At 39.3% G+C, this 26,091-nt stretch overlaps 1 protein-coding gene across 2 annotated transcripts in view; it reads left to right on the top strand.

The window, feature by feature from the left end:
• Window positions 1-26,091, top strand: part of CDH13 (cadherin 13) — a 421,556-nt gene that overhangs the window by 151,237 nt on the left and 244,228 nt on the right. For both annotated transcript variants that reach the window (XM_085071452.1, XM_085071451.1), the window contains exon 4: window positions 22,689-22,805. In XM_085071452.1, coding sequence (XP_084927578.1) covers window positions 22,689-22,805 — 117 coding nt within the window. The remainder of the gene's footprint in view (window positions 1-22,688; window positions 22,806-26,091) is intronic.

Below are 26,091 nucleotides of genomic sequence, written 5' to 3'. Positions count from 1 at the left end.
GGTGGCAAGCTGGGACTTGAACTGTGTCCTCCAAGGCTAAATAAAATGGTGTCTGCTAGTCCTGCTTCCCCTCTGAAATCTAATGCTGGTTTTAATGAACATACCCTCAGTGTACTGGGGGCTAAAAGAAACCTTGGGACACAATCAGTCTCTGCCTCTTTCTGTCTGTTGGCTGCTTTTTTTAAATTTTTTTTTTCTCCCCCACGGCAAAGGGAGTTATTTAGAACTTTTATTTGTTACACCATTACAGACACAGGGTGAGGGGTGGAGAGGAGTGAGATATCAAGAGTCTGGCACCAAAGCAGATAAGAGGGCAGGCAGATATTCAGAAATTCCAGGCTGGTAGTAACTTCACTGTATGGTGCTCAGCAGTCTTCCATACAGAAGGATGAAATGATTAAATAGAAACTGTCAAACCCTCAGGACACATTTCAGGCGCTAGATAGAAAAGGAACAGGAGAAAGAAAAGAGGAGATAAGAGTGAGGAGCACACCCTGAGACAGCATGTTGCAGACAAAGTTTAAAGTCATCTCCAGCAGCAGCTCAGACTGAAGGAAATGAAGTTGCCCCAGTCCTGCTACTTTGTCCAGTGCACTTTGTACCAGCCAGGGGCTGAGCAGAAAAGCTGCTGCTTTTTTCCCCCTTTTTCAAACCATTCTTTTCCCAAATGCAGCTCTGGGCTGCTTGTTACAGGAGTGACAGCAGCCTCACAGCCTGGCTGAAAACTTCCTCTCAGCCTCCTTGCAGAGCCAAATTCTCATTCCTGCTAAGTCTCTGCCTGGATGGATACCTTTTGTGCGAGTTGCTTTCTGCCTGTGCATGTTTCCTAAAGTATCAAACAGAAATAATGAAACTAAGCTCCTTGGATTTAAACCTTAGCAATTCTTGTTTGTGTCTTGCTCTCTGCTTATCCCCTACAGGATAGAGATTGCAAATATTATGGATATGAGATAAAAAGCGCCTAGAGCCTTAAATCCTACATGTATGGCTTTCTGCCTTAGAACAGATGATAACGGATCAATAATCTTATTATGAATCAGGATTCTCTCACAGCAGAAAATATTCAGGCAAGGAAGTGTGAATAGTTGAGTTTAGTCATCTGGCAATTCAATGAGTTATTTGGAAAATAAGATCAAGAATCAGCCTCTCTGATACACCAGGCAATCGTTCCCATTAACGTATATTAGCATTTTTCTGTTTAGAATGGAATTCCAAATAGGCTGAAAATGACTGCAGAGGTATGGAGATGGACTCTCATATGAGATATTGACAAACAGGCTCCAAGAGTTCCACGTTATTAGATTTTGCATATAGCACTTGCTGCAGAAAGAGATGCACTGCATAAATAAAATACCATGTTTTGCATTTAATTTTAAGGCACAAAATAGAATAAGTCACAGGGGGTGCATCAATATCTATGATACGTTTGAGTTATTATACTGATCAAAACTGTGTGTAGAATACCATTTCCAGAAAAGCTGGGGAGATCTTTTGCCTTTGGATATGAAGGTGTCCTTCAGGCATATAAAGAAGGATTTTCTTAAAGATCAAACAACAACAAAAAATAATTTCCTCGCTTTTGTGCTCTGTTTGGCAGAAAGTTTAACATACTAATATTCTCCCAGATATTAAGTTATTAAATTGTTATCACTTCTGTTACTTTTGTTATCGCACTGCAAACACATATTGACTTGGAATTTGTGCATAAAAGTGATATTAGAATTTAATACCTGTGTATTGGTGGCATTTTGGTAAATGACTTTTCCCTGCTTTAATCACCATTGAATAGATGCTATTTCTTTTTCTTTCAAAGTCTGCAATGCTACATTTAGGATTTCACAGAATACATCTCAATTAATGTCAGTGAAAGCAAAAGCTTGTTCTCATCAATGGGTCATTCTGCAGTGTCATTTAGCTGCCTTCTAAACTATATTTTCATAAAAATCCTCTGTGCAGACCACTTGCAGTTGGGGCAACAACAAAGAGCTCCTTTTACATCAGCAATCTCCTTAACCACTCTTTTCCATAGAAATTCCAGTCACCTATTTTCCCTCTTTATCCTCCAGCCCAGTCCAGAACCTGCAGAAATAATCAGATTGCAGTGGGCTTTGGCTCCAACCCCAGCAGCAGGAGCTGTGCCTGGCAGTGCTGGGTGGCTGTGGCTGCTGTGCCCCTTTTTGCTGGGCACTTTTGGGGTCACCCTGCAGCCCCACAGCCACCCAGAGCATTCCTGATTTGCCATGAAAGCCTCACTCTCCTTTTGCTCAGCTCTGCAGCCTCCCCTCACCTCCACTGCCACTGAATTCACCCTTCCCAGCACCAAAGAAATGCAGGTTTCATATACACTGCCTTCGGAGTTTGCTCTGACAAAGGTCCATTTATCTGAGAATTATTACGGTGCCAAGAGATGTGGCAGTTGCCATGGCAACAATTACATATTGTGTTGAATACCAGAGTAAATGCTATAAAGAACAGGAGCCACTGGTGGTTTTCATTAATTTAATGTTCCTTTTTTTGGCCAAAGTGTGACTCGTAAGTTTATTCACTGTGTGTGTAAGTGCTTAGATCAAATGTGTGGGCTCGCTTTCCTCCCATTTCCCTCAGTGTGCAACTTCAGCATGTAAATGAGAAGTACTTGGTTATTTAAGGAGAGAAAAATGGTCTTATAGACTGGAAACATGAATAATTGACTGTGAAACAAGAAGGTGTTAACTTCCGTGAGTGTTCAGTGCCTTTCTCTGAGAGTAATCTACATTCAGATTTTATGTGAGCTAGGGATGTATTTATCCAGGAAAAGGGACTTTGTGCTCTTCAGTACCAAACAGAGCTAAGACAAGTAATGAATATGTTTAGAAGTGATTCAAAGGTGAAATTAGATTATTTTTGAGGCAAATACAAACCTTGTTAACGATTTCAAATTATTTACGAACTAAAGTGAAATGACAGGCAAAATTTTTCTTAATGAATGCATTTTATTAAAAGCAGCTGCAAACAATTCCTTTCAGCCCTGACCTGCACTGAGGCTGCTCAGTTGGTTCTCCCTGCTCAACAGGTACCATTTCACCATGGCTGGAAGTGCTAATGCTAGAAACTTCAGGTTTTTGTGGAAGCTCAGAACCAGATGCAGTTCTAGAATGCACCAATTTTACTCTATTTTCTTTTAAAACACACTCCATCCATAAGTCCCAATGGCAAAGCTTTTGTAAATCTCAGTGAGAGCTGTCATTCAATTGCTGAAGTCTTGTATTTGAACTAAAACTCATCCTGGCACACAGTGCCAAGAAAATACCTATTTACTTCTTGTGACTAAAACATTTTATGAGAGTTTGAATGGTAGATAAGTTGTGTGAAGGTATTTTAAGTTTAATTAGCTTCTCTTTATGATCCATTACATTAGCTGTCCTTTATCCATAAAAAGAAAAAAATCCACTAAATTTTGTGGATGAGTGATAAACCATCATGCATTGGCATATAACTTTTTTATTCAAGTGTTTATTGTTCAGAGTCCAGCCTGGAAGTATTCTGGAACAGACAACACTGTGCCAATCCCATGCCTTAATCTTCAGAGACTGATGGAGTTGTGTGGAAACTCGTGCCAGAGGTGTGGGGAACATTTACAGAAACCTTTGTGAAAGGTTTAAATTTAAAATTCATGTAGTAAATGAGGATATAAGTAAGAAAGCAAGAGGCTAAGCATGATTTAGTAGAACATTAGGCAAGATCATAAAGGATAAGTAGATGTCTCTTAGGATATGTAATATCTTTCATTTACAAAGTGGCTTTCATCCTGTAAGATCCTTAAAGTGCAACTATTAATACACAGGGACAGAATGTGTGTGTGCCTGTCTGTATGCACACAGCTGTACAAAGAGGTATTTGCATAGATATCTTTATTTTTGATGCTTATTTCATAATACTTTTTTCACATCAGGATAGGAACAGAGTCTTCTTAAAAGAGGGATTTGGGTAAAGGACCTGCTGATTTTGATATGATACTAGAATTTCCATGACAGCCTGAATGTCCTCATATCCATCATGAAAAAGAGATGTTACAGCAACCAGAAGAACATGTGAGGCTCATGATGCAGGAGAAAAATTGTCCATTTATTCCATGGTTGTTCTCTCACCTGGCACCAGGAGTGATGCACTCAGTGCACGACAGCTACCCCAGATCCACCTGAGAGCTCTGATTTATTAAGGAACAGAGACAATTCCAAGAGGAAATCAGACATAGTTGTGCTCCAAACTAAACTCAAGGTTCTTTTTCTTTGTGTCAGAGACAAAACATTTCTGGTGCTTTCCCACTGTCAGCTTCTCCCTCAGCTTTTAGAAGCAGTGTGGATTTGAGAGAGCTGTGATAGGAGAAATTATTCACATGAAAAGATGATTCCCTGAGTGAGAGTTTAGTAATTTCTCTCCACTGGACGCATCAATAATAATCCCTAATGATTGCCCCAGTTCTTCCATGCTGATTTTCACAATCCTGAAGGAACATTTATTATGGTTATTACAGTAACACCTATCTCAGCACACATCTTAAGCATTTAATGGAGCATCACAGGATAAAAATCTACATTTGTCCTCCCCCAAGAATTGATTCTGCCACTGCAAGGACAGATGGCTCCTTTTGGGCCTAAAATTCCTTATTTGTTGATTATTACAATTTTGATGCTTTTATGATTATTTCTTTGCATCTTATTTTACAGCTAGTGTGGTTTGGTTTTTTTTAAGTACCTTGAATAATTTGGCAACTTGAAGAATGAGAGTTAAAGCTTAGAGTACATTGGTGTCTTCATAATAAACAGCTCTGCTAATGCTTGCAGTCATCTTGGAGTTATTAATCATCCATCTCCTCACTTATTTCACCACCAAATCAAACCTTTGCATTAAGCAGTTGATCCGTCTGAGAAAAAATAGTTTTACTGCTTGGTTATGCAGTTTCTCACTGGGAAGGCAGCTGGGGTGGTGATTGTGCAGCTCTTCTGTGCACGATTCACATCTGTGTCCTCATCCCTTCCAAAGCTGTGCAGGGCAGCTGAAGGAACTTTCTGGCTTTATTTGCAGACAACTTCATTTTTTCAGTGCTGTTGTAGTGTGTTGTCCTTACATGGTTTTTTCTCTTTCCCTCCACTCCCAACAATCACCCTTTTGAAGCTGGTTTGGTCATCAGAGCCAGAATTGACCCTCAAAATTGACCCTCAAATCCAGAATTCAGGCAGAGGTAAGGGGAGGAGATATTAAAACTTCAGTTTAAGGATTAAGGGGCAAAGCTGGGGAAGATCTGGCTCTGAATTCGACTCATATCTCTAACACTCAGACATATCTATAACACTGACAAAGCTACAGGAGTGTCAGCAAGGCTTGGAGCTTTAAGTTACAGGGTTGATTTTAGGTCTGATTATTCACAAAACCGTGTAATTAATCTGTCATAGGAAAACACAGCAAGCAGTGAGCCAAATGCAATCCCCATTAAGTCAACAGGAGTCATTCCACCGACTTTAATGAGCTTTGAATCCACTCATAAATCTGCTGTGAGGAGTGTCCAAATCAAAATTTATCTGAGGGTGACCTTGATGTTAATTGTTAGTGCTTCCATGTTGTTTAATTGCCAGGAAAACTGAATGCATTAGTGGGACTATCATATGGTATGGTCCTTTCTATTGGATACTATTAGCATCAAGTTGATATATGTAATATTAATTGTGCATAATGTTAGTGGGTAGTCACAGTCTGCCAGTTATATTTTGTGTCTGTGAAACAGGGAAAAAAAAATCTCTTCAGTTATTTTTAATGTCGTTTCTGCCTTCAGCTGAATCCCTGCAAAATTAATGTTTTTTTGATCAAGCAGCTCTTCAGAGGATCTCAGAAGTTTTGCATTTATTCAGTGGCTTTTAATCCCAGATTTTGTGTACTGACTGCAATTACTTTAAAATTATATCTCAAATTTGTAAATAACATAAAGGAGATTCTGTTCTGTCCTGTGATGTTTATTAAATTTAACATCTGCCAGAAAAGTTCAATCATCTGTATCCCAAATGGAAATGTCTCCTTCTTTAACATGTCGTATTTAATTCAATTAGAGAAAAAACATGGAGAATATATTCGAAGTACAAAAGGGATAGGGTTCCTTTAATTTTTGTCTACTAAACAGAAAAGTAGATGGTTTACTTGAGGGACATAATTACTGTAGCTTCCAGTGGTATAAAAATATGGGAGAGTTAGAAGACTAGGGGGGGAGAAATTATTGTTTTTGTTTAATGGCTTTCCGAATTCCTTGTCAGTGCTGGTAATTATTGTGTCTTTCCTTTTTGTTGGCACTCAGTGCATTAGGCTGCACTTAGGATCGTTTTATTAATGGAAAATATGTTTCTGAACAATTGTGAATTAGATAAGTGGCTTGATTAAAACTCATTCTTTAAAACTATAAAATTAGAAAATAACAGGAATTAATCTTGAGTCTAGACAGTGGGAAGATAAGACTGTGGATTCCAGTGTGAGAGTGTGTGCTCAGGAGAATGAAGGGAGAGCAAAAACCTCCTGCATTGGCATTTCTCCTTCGTTTTCCTGCACTGAGAAAGATTGTGGCTTTAGGAAATACATGCAGGAAACAGAGCAAAGAGCTTCCAGAGAAGACACAAGTTGGACAAAAGGAGAAAATGTTAACGGTGACAATCTTCACCTTGATCCCTCTCTGTGTCCAATCCCATCAGAAAATAGAGTTATTCAATAAGCACATGACAGGTGAGGTGTTTGGGGACAGACTAACAGGGACCTTTTGCTTTTGCTGCTGGAGACTCAGCAATTTGGAGATTGAGGCTCTTACACTGCATGGTTTAACTTTGTTCCAAGCCTTCTGCTCAGCTCAGGGCCACAAGCAGTGACATCTCAGAGGTCTGGATGTCCCTGCAGCTCTCCAGGTGGAGCTCCTGACTTGCTTTCTCCCTAGGAAGGCAATAAGAAATTCAGCTCATACCAGGATATCCAAGCAGATCTTTGCCTTTACCTTGTACTCATCTCCTGCAAATTTCCTCTGATCTTAGGCACCCCGTGAACATCATTATTTTCTAGTCCAAGGAGACTAATTGGTAATCTTCTGATAACAGATTTACATGTGTGAAATGTATTTTTCAAAAATATCCGTGGACTTGTGATGGAATGCTGAGTTCTGTGGAAGCCATTCAAGCAGATGTCTCTCTTTCTGTAAATGTATGTGAATGTGCTACACTGATTTTATGTCAACTAATAAGCATGAATTACATATTCTTAAATGCTTCTTCCATTTATCAAGCTTAACAAACAAAAAGTTTAGAAGCTTTTCTTTTAACTTTAAACGTGCTGTAACTTTTGTCAGGGAGTGACAGCTACCTTAATTCACTGCAATAATTGTCTTGTAAAAAGGGCATACTAAGCATGTTTTTCCACCAGAAATTTTCATTTGGATTCTCAGTATTTCATATCTGACACTGTGCTGAATGAGAACACGGCTTAACAGCTGATATTGATTTGCACGTCATTTTTTCATTTCTCTTTCCCGTTCAAAAGGAATCGGTGCTGACAAGTTAATGAACTCCAGCTACAAATACAGAGATAAACCATGGGATAGGTTTAGTACCTGCCTTGTTCTAATTACCAGAGGTTTTCTTTAGGTGACTATTTCGTGTTCACTACAGGGAAACTGGAATAAAGTGACTGTCAACAGAGTAGACACCTGGAAAAGTGACATAATAGAGAGCTGTTTATAGAACCTTTAGGAAAGTCTACATCCATTTATCCCAGTATATTTAAGCCTTTAATATTTACAGGAATACAATTACTTACAGGTGAAATACAATTACTTAAAATGAAAGTACACTGAGCCCTAGGGCTCTATGTTGAATAAGGATTCATAAAACTATGCTACATTATATCTTCTATTTTTAAATTAACTTCTTCTATGAATTAATTGCTTTGGACAGTAGCAGTAGAGATCAGCACTGCAGAACCAGCTCTCAGAACATTTTCTTCCCTGAACTTGTTTGTACATCTTTTGCCCCTGATGTACTTCCAGTTAATATATCTGGTATCTAAGAAGTTATTCCAAGTTCTGTTTTGATGTTGTTTTACATGGCTAAATTGATGAATCTGTTTTAATTAATAATGTGGCTGGTATGTCCAGCTGCTGGGAGCTGTGACCTGGTCAAATCTGCTTCAGCATCAGAAGAAAAACTTCAAATCCTATTTTATAGCCATATGGGGAGATTTTTTTGTACATACAATTCGAAGCTGCATCTAGAAAGGAAGTACTGTAAAACTGGGTAAAATTGAGTTTTATATAGCTCACACCAACCTGTAGTGTGAGCAACCCTGAAGTACTTTTGGTGCTTTGGAGGAGGAGCAGACTGTGCTACACCTCTGTGGTGTCAATTTACCAGAGGGTATTGATTTACTAGAAGAATTCACTGTTGTAGTTCTCCACAATCTGGGAATTTTCTGTTAGACACTTCCTGCACTGCCAGCAGTGACAGAGATAATTAATCTGACTCGGGAGTTTGGCCACTGAAGTCACTTGTGGACTTTTGGAATTACAGACTCTCTAAATGTTTGCCTGTCTAACAACCCTTGCAGAAATGGAGTGAAGGAAGAGAGAGAAGCTGTGGATATTCCCTGGCTTGGGCAGCAAATTTCTGCAGTGACCATAAAAGGCAGGGAACAGCATGTTTCATACTTTCCTCCATGGGTTCTCTGCAGAAGAACAGGGTGGGGATGGCTCTGGATTCCTGCCCTGGATTCCAGCTGTATGCCTTGCCCAGCGTTGCTCTGGCAATGGCAATAAACTGCTGCCCCTGAGGAATTCCCTGATGGTGTTTGGCCAGCCAGAGCAGTGGCACAAACACGAGTTTAAAACTGGATTTGCAAAGCTGTTCCTGCGCAGTTTGAGATGCCTGTTCTGCTTCCCTGTCGTGTTGCTGAGCACAGAATATGCGAAATGGGAAGGGATCCCCAAGGATCATCAAAATCCAAGCCCTGGCCCTGAACAGGACACCCCAAAAATCCCACCCTGTTCAAACAATTCTCCAGCTCTGAACATGACACTGCTGGGCCAAGGCAAGGAGAAGTGGTTCCCTGACTTCAGGTGGCTCTGATTTCTCAGGAGAAGGGAAATAAATGTGCATCAGAAAATGTACCTTTTCCTCCCTTCTACCCCAAACAGAACTTAAAATACAGCTGAGGAGAATCAGCAGCAATAATGTTATTTATTGAAGATGCCAGGATGAGAGGTTGAAATGGGTATTTTTAAAATCTTTTCCCAAAATTATTATTCAGCCCTTGCAGCTGGATATGCATGGGGATAAGTCTGATGAAGGATTCATTTCTTTGTCATTTTAGTATCATTCATGTTTTTCTAACAGGGGAGAAATGTGAAATAACAAAAAGATTGTTCTTTATTTCAAGATTAAAGTTTCAAAAGCTTAAGATTTGAACTTTACTTAAATCTTTTGAAGAGGCTTGAAAAGCTATTATGCAATCATATCTTTCATTTCAGCTATAGTTGGAAACAATACTATCAACATAGCACAAAAATGTTGTTTTTATCTTGTTTCTGTTTGAATTGCAAGGGTAAATATCTCACAGGACTTCCCACCTATATTTGCAGGCTCGAGAAGTTTGTGATTATTCAGGATAAGCTTCAGACAAGCCTAAGAAATCCCTGCTATTTGTTTGTTGCAAATGCAGATCTCCTCATGTTTTTTTGAAGTGCAGCCATACCTGACATGAGCAGAGAGTTCACTTAAAGTCTTTGTTGTTTCTAAAAGTAGTGCCAGTTTCAGTGTATTTCTCGTATTTTTTTTTTGGAAAGTTTAAATATCACCTCAAAGATAGATGGACACAGAGCTGTCAGCATTAAAAATGAATGGCAGGAAGGAATCTTGGTTGTACACATTTTCTGGGAGAGAAATTGGGAAGATAGACAAGGGACAGAGAAGAGGAGAAGTCGAGGATCATAATGAGATAAAAGTTGTGACAGACAGAAGGGGTCATGAAGAGCCCTAAAATTAAAATTAAAAAAGGAGGGGGGAGAGGAAGGCAGAAGTAGCTGGATGGCAAATCAGGGAAAAAATAAAGAAAAGAATGTTAAAAAAAGCCACTATATCTATTCTTACAGCTTTCCTCAAACTGTTCATGCCCCCTCCCTGCGTTTTATTTTCTTTTGCAGCCTGTAGCATGAGTCTCATAAAACTTCAGTAAGATTATCATGCAATACCTTGGCACCAATCTCTCTTGTTTATGTGTCCATTAGTTCAAAGCCACAGACAGGCAATTTATTGGGTATGAAAAATGTCACCTATGGCACCCTCATTTGCATCTGAAAATTGATTTTTGTCACACTGGGATTTTAGGACAACCTTTTTTGGCAGCCAACATTGCCACAAAGCATAATAAAAATAATTATGTGACCACAAAAGCAGGTGAGGTTCACTGTAAGTTTTCAGTCTGTGCAGAATTGCAGCTGGCAAGGCTTTATTGATGAGATTGTGATCCTTCCTGGTGATTAAATATTGACACCTAAACTTAAAGCATTACTTGTGGTTGCCAGCAAAGTGTATAACAACATAATGGGACTTGACAATGTTTAGTCAAACATTCCAGCATGATAGCAGAATATTAGTGATGTCACTTGAACAACTGAACTATTAATTATGGTGTTTAAAAATTGATATTTGCTGAGCTGTTGAATGTTTTTTAAGAAAGTATTGTTCAACACCTCTTCAGGATCAGTTAAAACATGTCACCAGCAGTTTTGCATGTGCTAAGTCAATTCATTAATTCATTTTCCACTTTCTGATGTGTTTGGCTCTTGGACTCTGCCAAGTTTTTGTCTCTTCACTGATGTGATGTTTAACATACAGAGGAAGATGTCATTTTCCATTGTGATACTGAAAAATCCTATTAATTATCAGTGTTAAGTTGTTCAAACACTTTCATTAGTTATTTTGGCAAAACAATTCCCCAGGGTGAGATATATTTCTATAACAAATTCCTCCAAAGCTGGATCAACCATAAATGGATTATGCAAACTTGTTTCCTTTCTTGTAGATAAATTGTTTTACAGCAGTGTTCATTATGAGAAAGTCCTTTGCCCACTGTAGTACTTTATCAGCACAGAATAATCTACAGCTTCAGTTTCAATGGTAAAAAGGCACCATTCTTTAATATGAATCCAGGTTTAATCTTAGCCCAGGATGTTGGTTGTTTTATTTTCATTTTTTATGCCTGTGATTTATAAGCTCATATTCCTTAAAGCAAGTTTCTGTAGGCAGTTATGAAGGGAACAACATGCTGTTGAAAATGGATGAGCATGACCTGACTGAGATGTGTGTTGGAGAAAGGAGGAAACAAAATAGTGATTCTTTGGTATTTAAGAAATGTGTGACTTTTTATACAAACATAAAGCATGCAGCGGAGAAAGTTGGAATTATCGAAGCATTTGGTTTGGTTGAAATAAAAATTTATACCTTTCTTTTTTTTTTTTCCCCCAAACAAGTTTATATTTAGTGTTTGAGCAGTTCATGAATAACCCTTTGGCATTTGGCTGCACTCAGAGAGGTGCCCAGAGTGTGACACCACTGCTGGCTGCTTGTGCTGGGATTTATAGACAGAGCATCAAACAGTAACCAAGGGCTGCACACCCATATTTCACACTCACTCAGGGCTGTCTGTGCCAGCAGAAGGAGTTGAACTTAATCATGGGTTACTCACAGTCCACTCAAACCGAGCCTGTTTTAGATCAGGGGTGGCACCAGTATTTTTCTGTGATGTCAAGCTGCAGCTGCCAGGCCCTGGCTGTCATTTGGGAACCACTGGCATTTGTTCCCAGCAAAGATCCCAGCCTGAAAAATACCAGGAAAGCCTGGGGCTGCCACAAAAGTTAGCCAGAGACTTTACCTAATTAGCAGTGGGATGAGATGTTTCTGTCAGCTATCAAAAGTGTCACTAAAAATCAGACCCAACACTTTTATATTCCTTTGTGGCATTAGAATTCAGAGAAAACCTCAGAGACATTTTCTTCTTCACAGATGATTTTTACTGTCCTTGCACTCTGGATTTAATATTTACTGGGGGGGAAAAAGTACTGTTGTTTTCTAACTTTTTCTTCATTGTTTAGTATTATTTCCTCCTTCAGGGTTTGTTAGGTTCAAGCTTCTGGACTTCGACTGTATTTTGAATTTGGGATTTATAGTTTGCAGAGGTAGCCTGGATCACAATCAGTGTGCTCAGTAACATTGTTTGTCCATATTTGGTTCTCTTCAACTGAAAGGACCAGTCTCTGCTAAGTAAAATTCTATATTTGGTTTCAAACCAGTGATTTTGCTTTTATAAATTGTGGCATCCAATAGAGAGGAAAAAACATTACTATCAGTGCAGAAACACTTAGGCAAATACAAGTGGTTCTTTTACAAAGTTAAAAGCGAAAATGTGTGACTTTCCAATTCCCTCATACTGATAGAATCAACAGAAAAATGATTCTGTTGTATTTTATATAATGTACAGTGAAATACCAATGAATACTTTTTTCAACATTATTGAATGATACCAGGCTGTTCCCATCAATGTGAACAAAACTGCTTATCTTTCTTTACTTACTCAAAACTCTAAAAAATAAAAATAATAATTTACTTTAGTCCCCATGAATTTTCTGACCTACCTAACTACATTTTAATCTAGAAAAGTACTATTTCCTGGAAAGTGCTAATCAACAGAAGTAGTTCCATTGCATGGGTTCATTCTCCATAGAGTGACTATTCCAAACCTCATTCCATCTTTTAAACTATCCTTTGGTTCTGTAATTTATGCCATTACTCCTCCAAGTGGCACAGGCATTACATCCCGTCAAGTCATTCAGATCACACAGATAACCTTTTTGTTTTCATCTTGTGCTCTAAATGTAATAAATCAAATCCTTGCCAAAAGCAAGTTCTGAATTTTATATCATGAAATTTGCATTTCATGCTCCGTTGCTTATTCACGAAGCCATCCAATCTGGAAAGACAAATAATGCCACATGACTTGTGTAACTAATACAGACAAATGTTTCCAAGCAACTGCCTGAGCAATCTGAAGATCAAAAATTACTCATCTGAAAAACTTGCGTATAATGGTAGATAATGTATTTGTTCACAGATTTCAGGGTCTGCTAATGGACAGTTTGTAAACTGAAACAGGACCAAAAATGTATCCAATTAGGAATGCTGCAATTTATTAACTTGTCTCTATTTGTTAGCTCCAGGAAAATAAAGCTATTTTAGGCTAAGAAGCTGCACTTGCCTGCACTGTGCAATGGTCAGGCAAGAGCAACCAGACCCTTAGGCACTGTGCTGAAAATCTGGTTTTGGAGCAGGGATACCAAAGGGAATGGTGGGAAGAAAGTTGAATAACATGGAGTAGAATTAATTTTCTTACGTTCCTTGGCAATTCTGCACTTTATAGTAGCAACCTGCTGTGCCTGGTCTGCCACACACTATGGTCTGTGCTCACGTTGTGAGGCATTTGTACTTGGTGTGTGCAGTGAGAACTGAAGAATCCATCTCACAGATTCATACAGCCATTTAAATACAGTCCAGTCGAGTTTCTTCTGGGGCTGGCTGCATGATGGATCATTATGAGGAGCAGAGAAATATTGCTGATTTAGCTCACGCTACAAGAACTCAGGTTCTCAATTCTAGAATTGTCCTGTTTAAATTCCAATATGTCAGTGAAGGCAGCAGACATCACAGGTCTGCCTTTAATGACTTCAGTTACTTTGGGAGCTAGAAAATGCATGTGGATAAAAATAGAATTTATCTGACAGTACAGAACAAATAAGAAATATGAAGAAAAAGGTAAAGTGGAAATAAAGGGGTGGATAATCTCTTGATCAGAGCCCAGGTTTTTGAATGCATTTGAATGTATCAGTTCTTCCTCAAAAACACTCTGGACTAGAAACTGAGACAGGGTTTTCAGAGCAGTGGAGTGTAAGTGCTAAAATATCAGCATTCACTGGAAGGGCTGTGGGAGCAATTATTAGAACCATCCAGAACCTGTGCTCCTCTGTCCCCTGTGCTGCTGGGCTGGCTCTCCCTGCTCAGCCACTCCACTGCAGTTAACAAGGAGCACAGGAGTGCACCAGCCCTGCTCTGGCAGCTCTCAGAGCATCATTTCCTTCCAGTAATCTTGGCTGCTGCTTCCCACTGCTCAGAAACACAGAGTGAGGAGGCCATGGCCACGAAAACAAGCAGCACTGGAGGTGCCAGGCAAATGACACACAGGCAGGGAGTAAGTTTGGATCTGTCTTCTCCTGGCCAGGAAACTTTAATAAAATCTATTTCCTTGGTGTTTGTGTAGGTGGGACTGTTCTCATACCATGGAGATGCTCAGTTAAAGGTCAGCAGGTGTGAAGGAAGGAATATAAATATTTCTGTGCTGTTATGGCTGCAGGTTGTTAGGGCAAGATGCTCAGATCCAAACATAGGAGTTCTAATGATTTTCAGTTGGGAAGTATTGTGTCACATTTCATGTATTGTAAAGTGCACTCAGCTTTAGTTTCAGCACTTATAATCCAGAAAAAACAACATCAAACCATTGTAAACTATGACTTCTGCCATTTTAGGTTCTTTTCCCTGAAGAATGTGGCAATTAATATTGTTAGCAGCTTGATGTTACAGCTCATGAATCATTGATCTGTTCCAGTACAGCAATTAATTTGCCTCTGTTTCCTGACAGGTACACTCTTTGAATTTCCTGAAGTAGACTTAATTGCTAGTGTGTGATTAAGGAGAAATGTGAGAATCTACCAAGATGTCCAAGCCTGTGTCTGGGTCTCCATCTTGCATGTTTCACTTTTCTTTTTTTTTTTTTCATCTGCAAAAAAGGCTGAGCTTTGTTTTCCCACCCCAAAGTAGATACAGCAAAACCAAAACAATGCTGCTCTTTCTAGCCAGCATATTTTATATATTCTGCAGAAACTGAATCTAGAAGTCAAATTTGAGGGCATGGCAGGTTTTTTTATGTATCTTGGAAGTAACACTTTTTAAAACTTGGTTTATTGCGTGTGAATTTTTAGATACCTTTCATCTAAGTCAGAGCTTCACCTGGGCACTCTCTTCTTTAGCAATACTACGTGGGCCTTTGAGACTGTCCAGCCTAATGAAAGGTTTGGAACTAAGAGCCATTGTCCTGTGAATTTAATTGGGTCACCGTGGTGGGAACAAATAACACAGGGCATGTTTAGGTCTTGTGTTCTCATCTTTGAAAAATGCAGCCAAAGTGCAGCACGAAGCCCAGCAGCACTCGGGTGATAATGAAAAGCTGTCCATAAAGCACTACAGCCCTGCCTCTTTATTGTGCCACACAACGGAGTTAAGCTGCTGCTGTCAGGCAGTTACTGCCTGTAAATTTGTGTTGAAGAGTAAAACTACAGCCCAAATTGTGAAGTGGATTAATCCACTATGATTTCAGCTTTTTGGGCCCAGTTAATGCCCGTTAATTAATTTGTTCCGAGTAGCTGGGCCAAGCAGTGAAGTGGATTAATGCACTCACATTTCTTCTCTCGACCAAATTTGAAATCCAGCCTGGTGACTGAGGAGCTTTGCCTTAGCCTGGATCTAAGTGGGCATTTTGTCTTCATCACAGACCACAGCTTCATTTGTCAGTCTGGCAGCTCCTGCACGGGAAAGCTCAGGAATGCAGTCTGGAGAGCACCCTGCATGCATAGTCAAGCCTAATAGAATAAACCCAGACTTTTTCTTGGGATCTAAACGTAATGCAGCCCTGCTCTGCAGTCTTAGGCAATATTATTTTTGCTAGGAGTCAGTGGAACAGGAAAGGAGAAAGGAACATCACTGCAGTGTTATATATGCAAGAGTAACAGTTTTGATGGGAAGTATTGAAAGTCCCTCCCAGTTAAACTGCCCTTGATTTCTCCAGATAGAAACACTTCTCACACTCTTAACACAAGTGGTCTTGTTTTGGCTGTCAGCATAAGGTAAATGGAAATGTAGCCATAACTGGGTCTCCTCCAGGTGATTCATGCTGTGCAAAGAGGAGGATTCATCTGGAGGTGCCCAGCTGATGCAGCTGCAATGACCAAATGACCATCAGTGACCGAAATGTACAGGGGAGGGCTGCAGGACATACACTCTGTTTGCATTGGGATTTCTTTTTGGTGCTTTTTGTGAAATCTTAGGCCAAAGGCTGAATTCCTCATCCCTTCCTGAGGGTTTTATAGCGTGGGAAAATAAGATGTTTTTCTGGGCAGGCAGGATTAGTGATAGATGGTGAGAGAAGGAAGAGATAATGTTTAATGTGTGTATCTCTCCAACATGACATCAATTCTCATTTTGAATAAAGATCTGCTTTTATTTAGAGCGAGAAATAATCACATGGAAGGTCTGGAACCCATGGGTCTGCTGGGAGCTTAACTGGGCTTCTGTCTGCTGTCCCAGAATTGCTCCTGGAATTGCTTCTTCCAACATGCACATTTAATTGAAAAGGTCACTATTGGGATTTGACAGCATTTATGCATTCCTTGAACTGGCTTGGGTGGCTGTGCTTTGGGAAAATGGCAAGAGAGGGGAGAACCAGCCAAATTTGGGATGATTTCAGTTTGGATATGGCTGTATCATGAGAAACAAATTCCAAATGAATGTTAAGGAATGAATATTTTCAAAAGAAAAATGAGCCTAGCAGAATTACGCTGAGACCAAAGCAGAAGAACTTGTGTTGCTATTTGGGAATGCAGGAGGTGACAGGAAGAACAAAGGAATTATACAAGGTTTAGAAATGAATAGCAAGGTAAATAATCACTGTTTGGAATCAGAATTTACAAGGGCATGCAGTGATAGAACAAGAAGTAATGGCTTTAAATTGAAAGGGAGTAGATTTAGATTAGATTTCAGGAAGAAATTCTTCCCTGTGAGGGTGGGGAAGCCCTGGCATAGATTCCCAGAGAAGCTGTGATGCCCCTGGATCCCTGGAAGTGTCCAAGGCCAGGTTGGATGGGGATGGAGCAATCTGGGATAGTGGAAGGTGTCCCTGCCCAGTCAGGGATGAGATGATCTTCAAGGTCCTTTCCAACCCAAAACATTTTATGATTATATGGGATGACTGTTGAATAACGATAATAAAGGAATTGAGGGATAACAAGGAATATGTGGCAATAAAACATTAAAGAAATAGTTGGGGAACAGGATAGAGAAAGCTGTAGTTGCAATCCCAGCTTGGAAGCTTGTAGGAGGTAGGAAGAGATGTGGTTGATGTTTCCATTCAGGCCGGGCCTGGGCCTGCAGCTGCTCTAGCCATTCACAGCTCCCATGGCTTTACCATACACTATTTGTGCTTTAGGCTATCATGGAATTGCTTTTGTGCAGCACTGATATAATGCAGTGAATTCCACAGCACTTAAACCCAGAATATGGGTGTAAAATGTGTTCGTTTTCCCCACACACTTACAGCTGGCTGCCCTGCAGCAACACACAGAAAGCTGGTTTTCTGAGGTAAAACCACTTCTGCTAGAAAATATATTTATTTTACATAAGAAATAAACTTTATTTATTAGAAATTGTCTTTATATCCCAGGAGGGATGCATGGAACTGCTTGTTCATGGCTGCTGGTATTGTTCCATTTGGAGTTGTTGCTTGTGTGCTACTGATCTGCAGATTTTGTGGCTTTCTGTGGGTTATTGCCCCACCAAAAAGGTTCTTCTTTGGCTCATTTGTCACTCCCTAGAACTCAGATTTGTGTTCTGTGTGTTCTTTCTCCTTTCTGGGCATTAAAGGGAATCTCTTGAGTTTTGAGTTTCTTTAATTTGGGCACAGAAATGAGTCCACTCACTGGAATATTGAGACTGAAAATATTGAGAGTAAGAAGTTAAGGCATTGTGTCCATGCAATACAATTTATTTTCCACAGAGCTTTGCTTAAGTCTCAAAAGAATCAGATTTTTGGAAGATTTTAATTGCTTCAGAACTCCGCTGTGTTTCTGGTACTATTTTCAGTAGCAATTTGGTATCTAAACCCACAGCAGATGATTTCATTAAATGAGAAAAGAAAAACCAAGCCAAACCCCCCCTATTTTTAATGTAAATTTTTATTTCAGGGCACTTTTCTCAAGGCTCTTATACCTTGGCAATGGCATCAACAAATGCTTTCCTCATTTCTCTTGCATCTATTTAAGGTGCTGAAGGTTTTGGGACATCTCTAGGAATTTTTCATTTCTCCTGGCAAGCTGTAAAAGCATTCTGGTTTGGTTTGCTTTGCAACAAGTGTTAGCACAGCAGAGTTGGAGAAAAGGGTATTTTTACCAGTGATAAGTGATGTGTTGTTAATGTATCCTGGTGAAGACAGAGGCAGAAGGTCAGCCACTGTCTTTCTGCCCAAGCCTGTATTTCAGAGCTGTTTGACAGATGAGGCAGTCAGAGCATATTTGGTTGTTTGTGTATAAGGGACACCTCATTATATTTAATGAGCAGTGTTGAACCAATATGAGATTTCCTGTAAGAGGGGGTGATTCATCTATGGTTCAAAATGAAAATAACATTCTCTAAAGGATGAGAAAAAAGCCTGAAATGTTAATTTAAAAGAAGAGTGTGTTATTCTCAGTACAGGTGATTCCTATGGTTAAAACAAACTTAATGGTATTTAGTTTGTTTTTATCTTAGAAAAACTTTTCCCTGTCACAGAATGAGGCAGGTGTGTAGATAAATGAAACTTATATCTGAATAAAACCAGGACTTTTCCATCACAAAAGATACTGCAAGTTCAGTAGGCAAGATAGTTTAGGGCAAGAATTGAATGAATTATTTCACAAAGTTTCAGATGTGTCTCCACTGTAGTTTTAATCACCTACGTATCAAAAATACTTTAGGGTATATTAACATTGAAATAGTTCGGATTTACATGTGACCACATGGTTTGAACCAGAATGACGTTTTTCCTCCTCTGTTCTTGACTCCTCTAAAGATAACAGGAACCTCCATCCTATAAAAGTCCTTCTGGCCCATGGATATCCCACAAGCACATCTGTGGTCTGAGATTACCAAATGTCTGCATTAATTACTGGATAGAGCAGGTATTGGGCAGTGTGAGGCTCTGCATCTCCATTTCTGGAACAATTATAGCAGTAGAAACATCCAAAGTAATTAAATTGAGTTTCACCAGCAATTTCCATGACCCAGATGTTGTATCTGACCATGCTTTACAAGCCTGGAAGTTTTTGTTCTCTGAAATACCCAATTCCCCTCAGCCAGCTGCATTTTAGCTGGGTTTGTCCTTCCCAAGCACAGAAAGTGGTTTTCAGGATGACATTTACGGGCGTTGAGGACAGACTACTTTTGAGCAGATGTTTGTGTGAATGCCATTGACCTTTACATTTCTTAAATTTATTCATTGAGTTCCTTATTTGTTTAAAGAGTTGTTCATTAACTTATGAGTAAAGTTCCAGCAATTTCTTAGATTTTTTTATACTACTGACATGAGAAAATATTTTACTGGTTTAGGCACGTATTTTAGAAATAATTAACTTTAATATTGCTGATAATAACAATATTCTGATGTTAGAAATAGCATGCATAAAGGAATTAAGTATTACAGCACTATTTAAAATTTCAGCTGAGAATTACATAAAAATTATTTCTTAAGGTCACCTGCAAATAGTTGTAGTTTTCTAACATTGTGTGGAGATGTTTTTTTTGTAGGAAGACCAATAGATCTCAGATCACCACATCCCATTCCCCATCTCAGATGAACTTTGCTTGCAACAAGCATGCAATTAATTTTACTTTTGGTATTTAGGACTGACCCCATTTTACACCATCAACCTCAGTATATAAAATCAACTAAATGACAAGAAACTCAAACATTTTTTCTGGTCACCATAGTGGATTACAGATTGCCCCTCCAGTGGTGTTTCCAAGCCTTATTGTGACAAATCGATACCACAATTCAGCCACCTTATTCCCATGACAAGTTCTAATGAAATTTTCTTTGCCAAGAGTGATGGTTTGTGCTGCTGGAGAGTGACTGGGCCATTCATTCAAATATTCAAGCACTGCAAGAAACCCTAGTGAAAAGAAAGAAAAAACAAAGAGGAGAGTTCTCGAGGGATGTAGGGAAATTGTAACTTGTATGACATTGCAGTTTGGGCAAACTAGAATCTCTCAATTAAAATTTAGCCAAAATGCTGGAAAAATGAGGAGGTCTTGTTTGTTTATTGTGATTAGGGAATGAAGCTTCATTGCCAGTGAATAAGCTAATTTGTTGCTGAGCTGATTCCATGTCTAGAAGGAGAAATTAAGGAAGTCAAAAAGAGGATGTAAAAGTTGGTTATGAAATAGTAGCAGTGAAATAATAGTTGGTGATCAGGTAATCCACTGACTAGCTGGTGAAATACAGCAATATCAGGTGTGATACTGTGGTTAAATAGTAAAAATAATGAACCTGACAGGATTTCTCTCTTGCCATTTTGGATTAAAAAAAACCCCAAAGAAGTCAAAAAGATTGAATGTTTATTTTTGTTTAAGTAGGCATATATTCATGATATTATATATAAATGCCCTTCAACCCAAACCATTCTATAACACAAAAATAAGCAAATCTGAATGTCTTGCTCATCTGCAAAGACCTGGGAGTTCTTCCCTACATCTTCCTGAGTTGAAGGAAAATCATGACAATAGGAGTAGGAGGGAAAGGTGTGATCAGATAAGTGTTGCTGCTGCTGAGATAAAGAACTTGAATTTCCTTGTGGACGTCCTGGGAGTCACTGTCACTCCTCAGGAACATCTGTGCTTACAGTGTAAGTGATTTTGAAAGCTTTATTATTCTGTGCATTTGCCTTTGGACAGGATTCAGCTCTTCCCTTTGTATCTGACACTTCGAGTATTTTTATCTTGAACTTTCTCATGAATTTTTATTAAGGAAAATTCTTTTGGGAGAGCAGTTGAAAGACAAAAACGGGGACCTGAGTGGCCTTGAGACTGAAAGATTAGAGAGAAGTGGCAAAGCCTTTGGGAGAGATGGGAATTGTACCAGGGGAGCCTCAAAAAGTTATGAAAATTGCAACATTGTGAGAAGGGATTCTCTGCGTGGTTCCCACTGCTCTTTGACTTTATCATGACTAAAGCAAACTGGTGAAAACTCGAATTTCCCTTGCTGCTGTTTGTTGTCAAATTTGAGGAATGATGCTAAAGGCAGTAGAGGCAGAGCAGAGTTTTGCTGGTGAGAGGCTCTTCAGGAGGTGGTGATGCAGATGGAAGCAGGGGCAGCCTGTGGAGATCTTGGCTGATGGATCCAGATGGTGCCACTGAAAAAACTCACTGAGCTACGGAGTTTTGTAAAAACACAGCCTAGGGATGGAGCTTTCCTCATGGAATGAGGAATCAGTTATTGAAACAACAACATGGATTCCAGAGCTGAGTGACAAACTTAGGGGTTTGGAGTTTATGGATTAGGAGAGCAAAGTGTTATGCTGGGGATGCAACTGCCTTATTGGAATTAGATATTTAATTCAACCTGTGATTTTTTTGTAAAACTGTCACAACAACCTGTTTGAAGAGCAGTGAGAGAAATCTTTTTCACTTCCACAGTTCCCAATGCACTACAAACCTGTACATTTTTTGTTGTTGCTGGGGGTTCTGTTTTGCTTGCTGTGGGGTATTGTTTGGTTTTGGGGGATTTTTGTGGGGTTTTTTTGTTGGTTTTTCTCCTCCAAAAATAGGACTTTGATCATGGGAAGAGCTCTGGGAGATGAGGAGAGGCTTTTTTTGACCTTGATAGTAGCTGTGCTTGGAGAAGAGAGTTGCAGACAATGTAAGAGGAAGCAAGAGAAAGAGGTTGGGCTTTGGGAAGCTGCAGCTCCTGCAGGGAGAGCACTGAGAGGATCAGAGAGCAGAATGGAAGAGAAAAAGGTGTGGTGGGCAGAGTTTTCCAGGGGCCAGAGGCCACTGTGGAGAGTTCAGTGCAGCTGGTAAAGTGCTGAGCTCCCTGAAGCTCAGACTGAAAGAAAACACTCCACAAAATACAGCAGAAAAAGAAATCTTGTGTATAAACCACTTCTCCTTTTGTTCTTTCTGACAACACAGCATGACATTTTCTCTAAGAGAAAGCAAACCTCAACGCAAACCAGCCAACACCAGATAACCTAGAGCTCATATTTTAACTTACACCTGGGTTTAGGTGTCTGATTTGAAGTGACAAGCTTTTGGTGTTTATTGAGAGTTCATTACCTGTGGACAGTGTCTGCAAATTCACTCTCAATTCTGTTCGATTGAAAGCCTGCACTGAGAAGTGACTGAGCGCAGATGATGTGGAAATTCTCTAAAGACATTTGAAGTGTGGCTTTTTGCTGGTCTTGTACAAGTGCTTGAGGTAAACCAGACCTTGCTTAAGGCTTATGATTTAAGCAGTGATCAGTTTAGGGTTATAGACACACCTGCTTAGGTTTATAACTTGTTTACATGAGTACAAAATGAATATGGGATGTCCACTGCCACTGGAATAAGTGCAATAACCTGAGAGATTAAATACATAATTTGATATGTTATCACTAATTGCTGGAAAAATATATAATACTAAATTTAGAATCTGGTGGTTCGTGATAATTTTGCCTAAAAGTGCAGGGTAAGGGACTAACAGCTGAATATTTGGAATTTTTTCTAATTGGTCTCTTTCCTTTTTAGGAAATCTTAAAACTAGAAGGCAACCTTGGAATCCCAAGACAAAAAAGGGCTATTTTGGCAACTCCAATATTAATTCCTGAAAATCAAAGACCTCCGTTCCCCAGATTAGTTGGCAAGGTAAGTCAATAAAAACTGGATCAGTTTTGATATTAAGTAATCAATCTATTATTCTTTCAGTTTTATCACATTGGTAGTAATATCCCAGATTTCTTCCATCCCTTCTCCTTGTCAACACTGAATTTTTGGGTCTCGGGTAGTCTGGGTCACTCCCTAGAAATTCCTTCATTAAGAATTTTTCATTGGGAGTTTCAGATGATAATTCTGGTAACTGAGGCTCCTCAGGCACCAGGAGACAAACCCTGTTTGCACTGCAATGTTTTCCCAGCATCTTGTCATCCTGATTTGTCCTCATTCCTGAAGTGCTACTCGGGGATCACAAACGCCTCAGAGGATTTACAAACTCAGAGATGTGGAAGCATCTGGCAGGCTGTTTTTCAAAGGCCCTGAGAAACCTGTCCTCAACTAATGTTTAAATTACAGGAACTGCAAATGATCAGCACCTTGAAGTACTTGGAGCTGTCATAATTTTCACAGTCCTTTATGGTTTTAGTTTTTTTTTCATCATAGCTCTAATTTAGGTATCCAGATGATTAATTCGGCTGGAATCTATTGCAAATAGAAAGAGAGATTATGTGTGTGTGTGTCAGGGGAGACAAAAATTTTAGAGGTGTTTAAAATAATGGAATGACATATTCTAGGTCAACTGTGGTAATTTGCAACTGAATGCCGAACAAAGCATAAATAAAAAGGTTTGGAGTCTCAGACAATACTGATGGTAGGGAATAAATTCAGTCAGAATCGATGCTGAAAATAAAAGCAATTGTTTTAGGTCTTTTTGACTTGTCAAAGATCTTCATAAGATAGGCTGTGAGGTCTTTATAACTAGAATGAATGTCTGTGCTAACACAGAGTACTGACTCCTGTACCTGTTTCAGATCCTGCACAAACTGGAGAAAAAGTTGATTCTCTGCCTCCATTAACTTTAGCTATTTATTGTCAGCTTTCTATATCATCATGAATTTTAAAATACTCACTTAGTTGACCACTTCTGTAAGGTGAGAGGAACAGCTTTATTTCCTCTTCCAAAATATTTTGGGGCTTCTCTTCAGCAGCCTCAGCAGGGCACCATGTGGACTGATGGATCACAGCTCCTGCTGGGAATGGATTTCTCTTGAACCTCAGCTTTGCCATCTCTGCTCTGCTGTAATCCCTGCAGAAAGGCATTGCAGGGGAACTGTGGTTTCTGTGGTGTTTTGGGGAAGAGGAAAAACATCCAGAAAACAAATAATTTGCCTGTTATAATAGAAATTCAAAAATGGGAGGGAATGTGAAGCTTTCTTGACTGAATGAAATACATGATAATGATAATTTCAGATATGAAATTATCATTCTGTTTGATACCATCATGTGGTCTGTTTGGATGTTCACATGGAACTTAGATCCAGTGTGTTATTTTTCCTTTCTTTCCCCTGCTTTAGCAAATTACCAGGGTGGTTTATTTATATTTATCTGTCCTGACTTCCTCTTGCTCTCCACGCCATGCCATGCTGGCTGGAATTGCACAAGGTTGTTTGGAAGGGATTGCAGCAGCCAACAGGTGAAATGCTGATTAGCACTTAGTGGGAAGCAGGGCAGATGTGCAGAAAGAGGAGAGCAGGGGGAGAACAATTAATTGAGTTTTATTCCACAGTTAGAAAAAAAATACCATTAAAAAAATAGGAAATTTAGCAGACTTCATTCATTAAGTTTGGTTATATATATATCAGGAAGGAGATATCACACTGAGCAAGAGAAAACATTGTTTTATTCAAATGAAGTACAAAAACTCTAATTAGTATTTAGCTTAACAAGGGAATACACATGTGGAGCCTGTTCTCTGTGCTGTCAGTGGCTTTCCAGCCTCCCCACTCAGGAATTGGATTATTGCCTTGCCATTTCCACACCCTTCACTGGGGCACCTCTTAATTAAATAACCATCCTGGACATGCTGTGTTTGTAGGTGGAGAAATCTCACCTTTTAGCAGGATTTAAGCTTTTGCATCTCACCCTTTGTGCCTGAGGGAAAACACTGAGATTAAAACATTTTAATACAATCTTGGTAATGTGGGCCTTTGTGACCAGATGGCCCAGGCTGAAACTCTTGACTGTTATTGATGTGTTTTGTTTAGCTCTTGCTGATAGAGCACAGGGATACAATATTCAATTTTTAGTCTCTCTCCATATGTTACTTTTCCGGTTTATTTGTCCACATCAAGTCAAATGAAGTACAAACCAGTGGGGTGCAGGATTATTTTGTGCTTTGCACTGACAGGTTATTCTCCCCTCCACCACGGAAATGTTTTCTAAGACTAAGAGTGGTGATTCTGTGCATCTACTAAAGAATCTCTTGACACCCTTGAACTGTGGCGATGATGGTGCTTTTTGGAGTTTAATCCTCACAATAATGCAGAGCTCCAAGAGCAGGAGGGGAATTGTGGAGATGGTCAACAATTCCCAGCTCTTTTCCCACATGTTGGAAGAGGAGATCCATCACTTTCCCTCACCTGCAAAATGAGGCTCTTTTCACAAAGGCTCAGAGGATTTGCTCTCTGTGTTGCTGATGGACAAATGGTGAATCAAGGATTCTGTTCTTTAGGCTGAAGGAATTGTCCTGCATGAAATAAACATTGCAGTCATTGGTTTGTAAAATCTGGAGGCCATGAGTGGCCTGGTAGAACTTGGCAGGACATTTTATGCTCAGTGAAGGGCAGAACATGGAGAGAGGGACACAGGAGAATTTGCAGGAAATTGCTGAATAAATCCAAAACAAAACTTTATTTTTTCCCAAAAGTTTTTTTGTTTGGTTGGTTGGTTTGGTGGTGGTTTTCATTTTTTTTTCTAATTATTTTATTTTATCTTATTTTATTTTATTTGTCTGTTTTGTCCCTTTGGAAGTGGGAGGGAGGTGATCAGCTATTTGGAATAAAACACTATATCTATACTTCTTACCTGTGATCTGGCTGTTAGCTGCAGTTACACAGCAGGACTGAAGCCAGCAAAAGCTCAAGACTAGAAGTGATCCAGGCTTGCAGGATAAAAATCTTTAAGATCTATGAGGAAGTGGATTTTTTTTCTCCTCTGAGATGTGAATTTAAGGCAAAGAGAAAATTCATCTTGTCTGTTAAAGCAGCAATAGAAAAAGTCTTGAAGAGGGGAGGAAGCTGAAGAAAACTGGATGTAAAAACTGCTGGAAGCTTTCTATTTTTGAGTGGCTATCTTAGTGCAACTATTTATACACGATAAATTATATGCTTCACAGAAGAGAATTGTCATGGACTAAAGAGGCAGCTGTAAAAAATGTCAA

This window comes from Lichenostomus cassidix, chromosome 11 (genome assembly GCF_008360975.1).
Source record: "Lichenostomus cassidix isolate B80296 chromosome 11, HeHo_3.0, whole genome shotgun sequence".
Taxonomy (NCBI): Eukaryota; Metazoa; Chordata; class Aves; order Passeriformes; family Meliphagidae; genus Lichenostomus; species Lichenostomus cassidix.
Note: the sequence above shows the minus strand (reverse complement) of the source record. Positions and strands in the feature narration are given on the sequence as shown.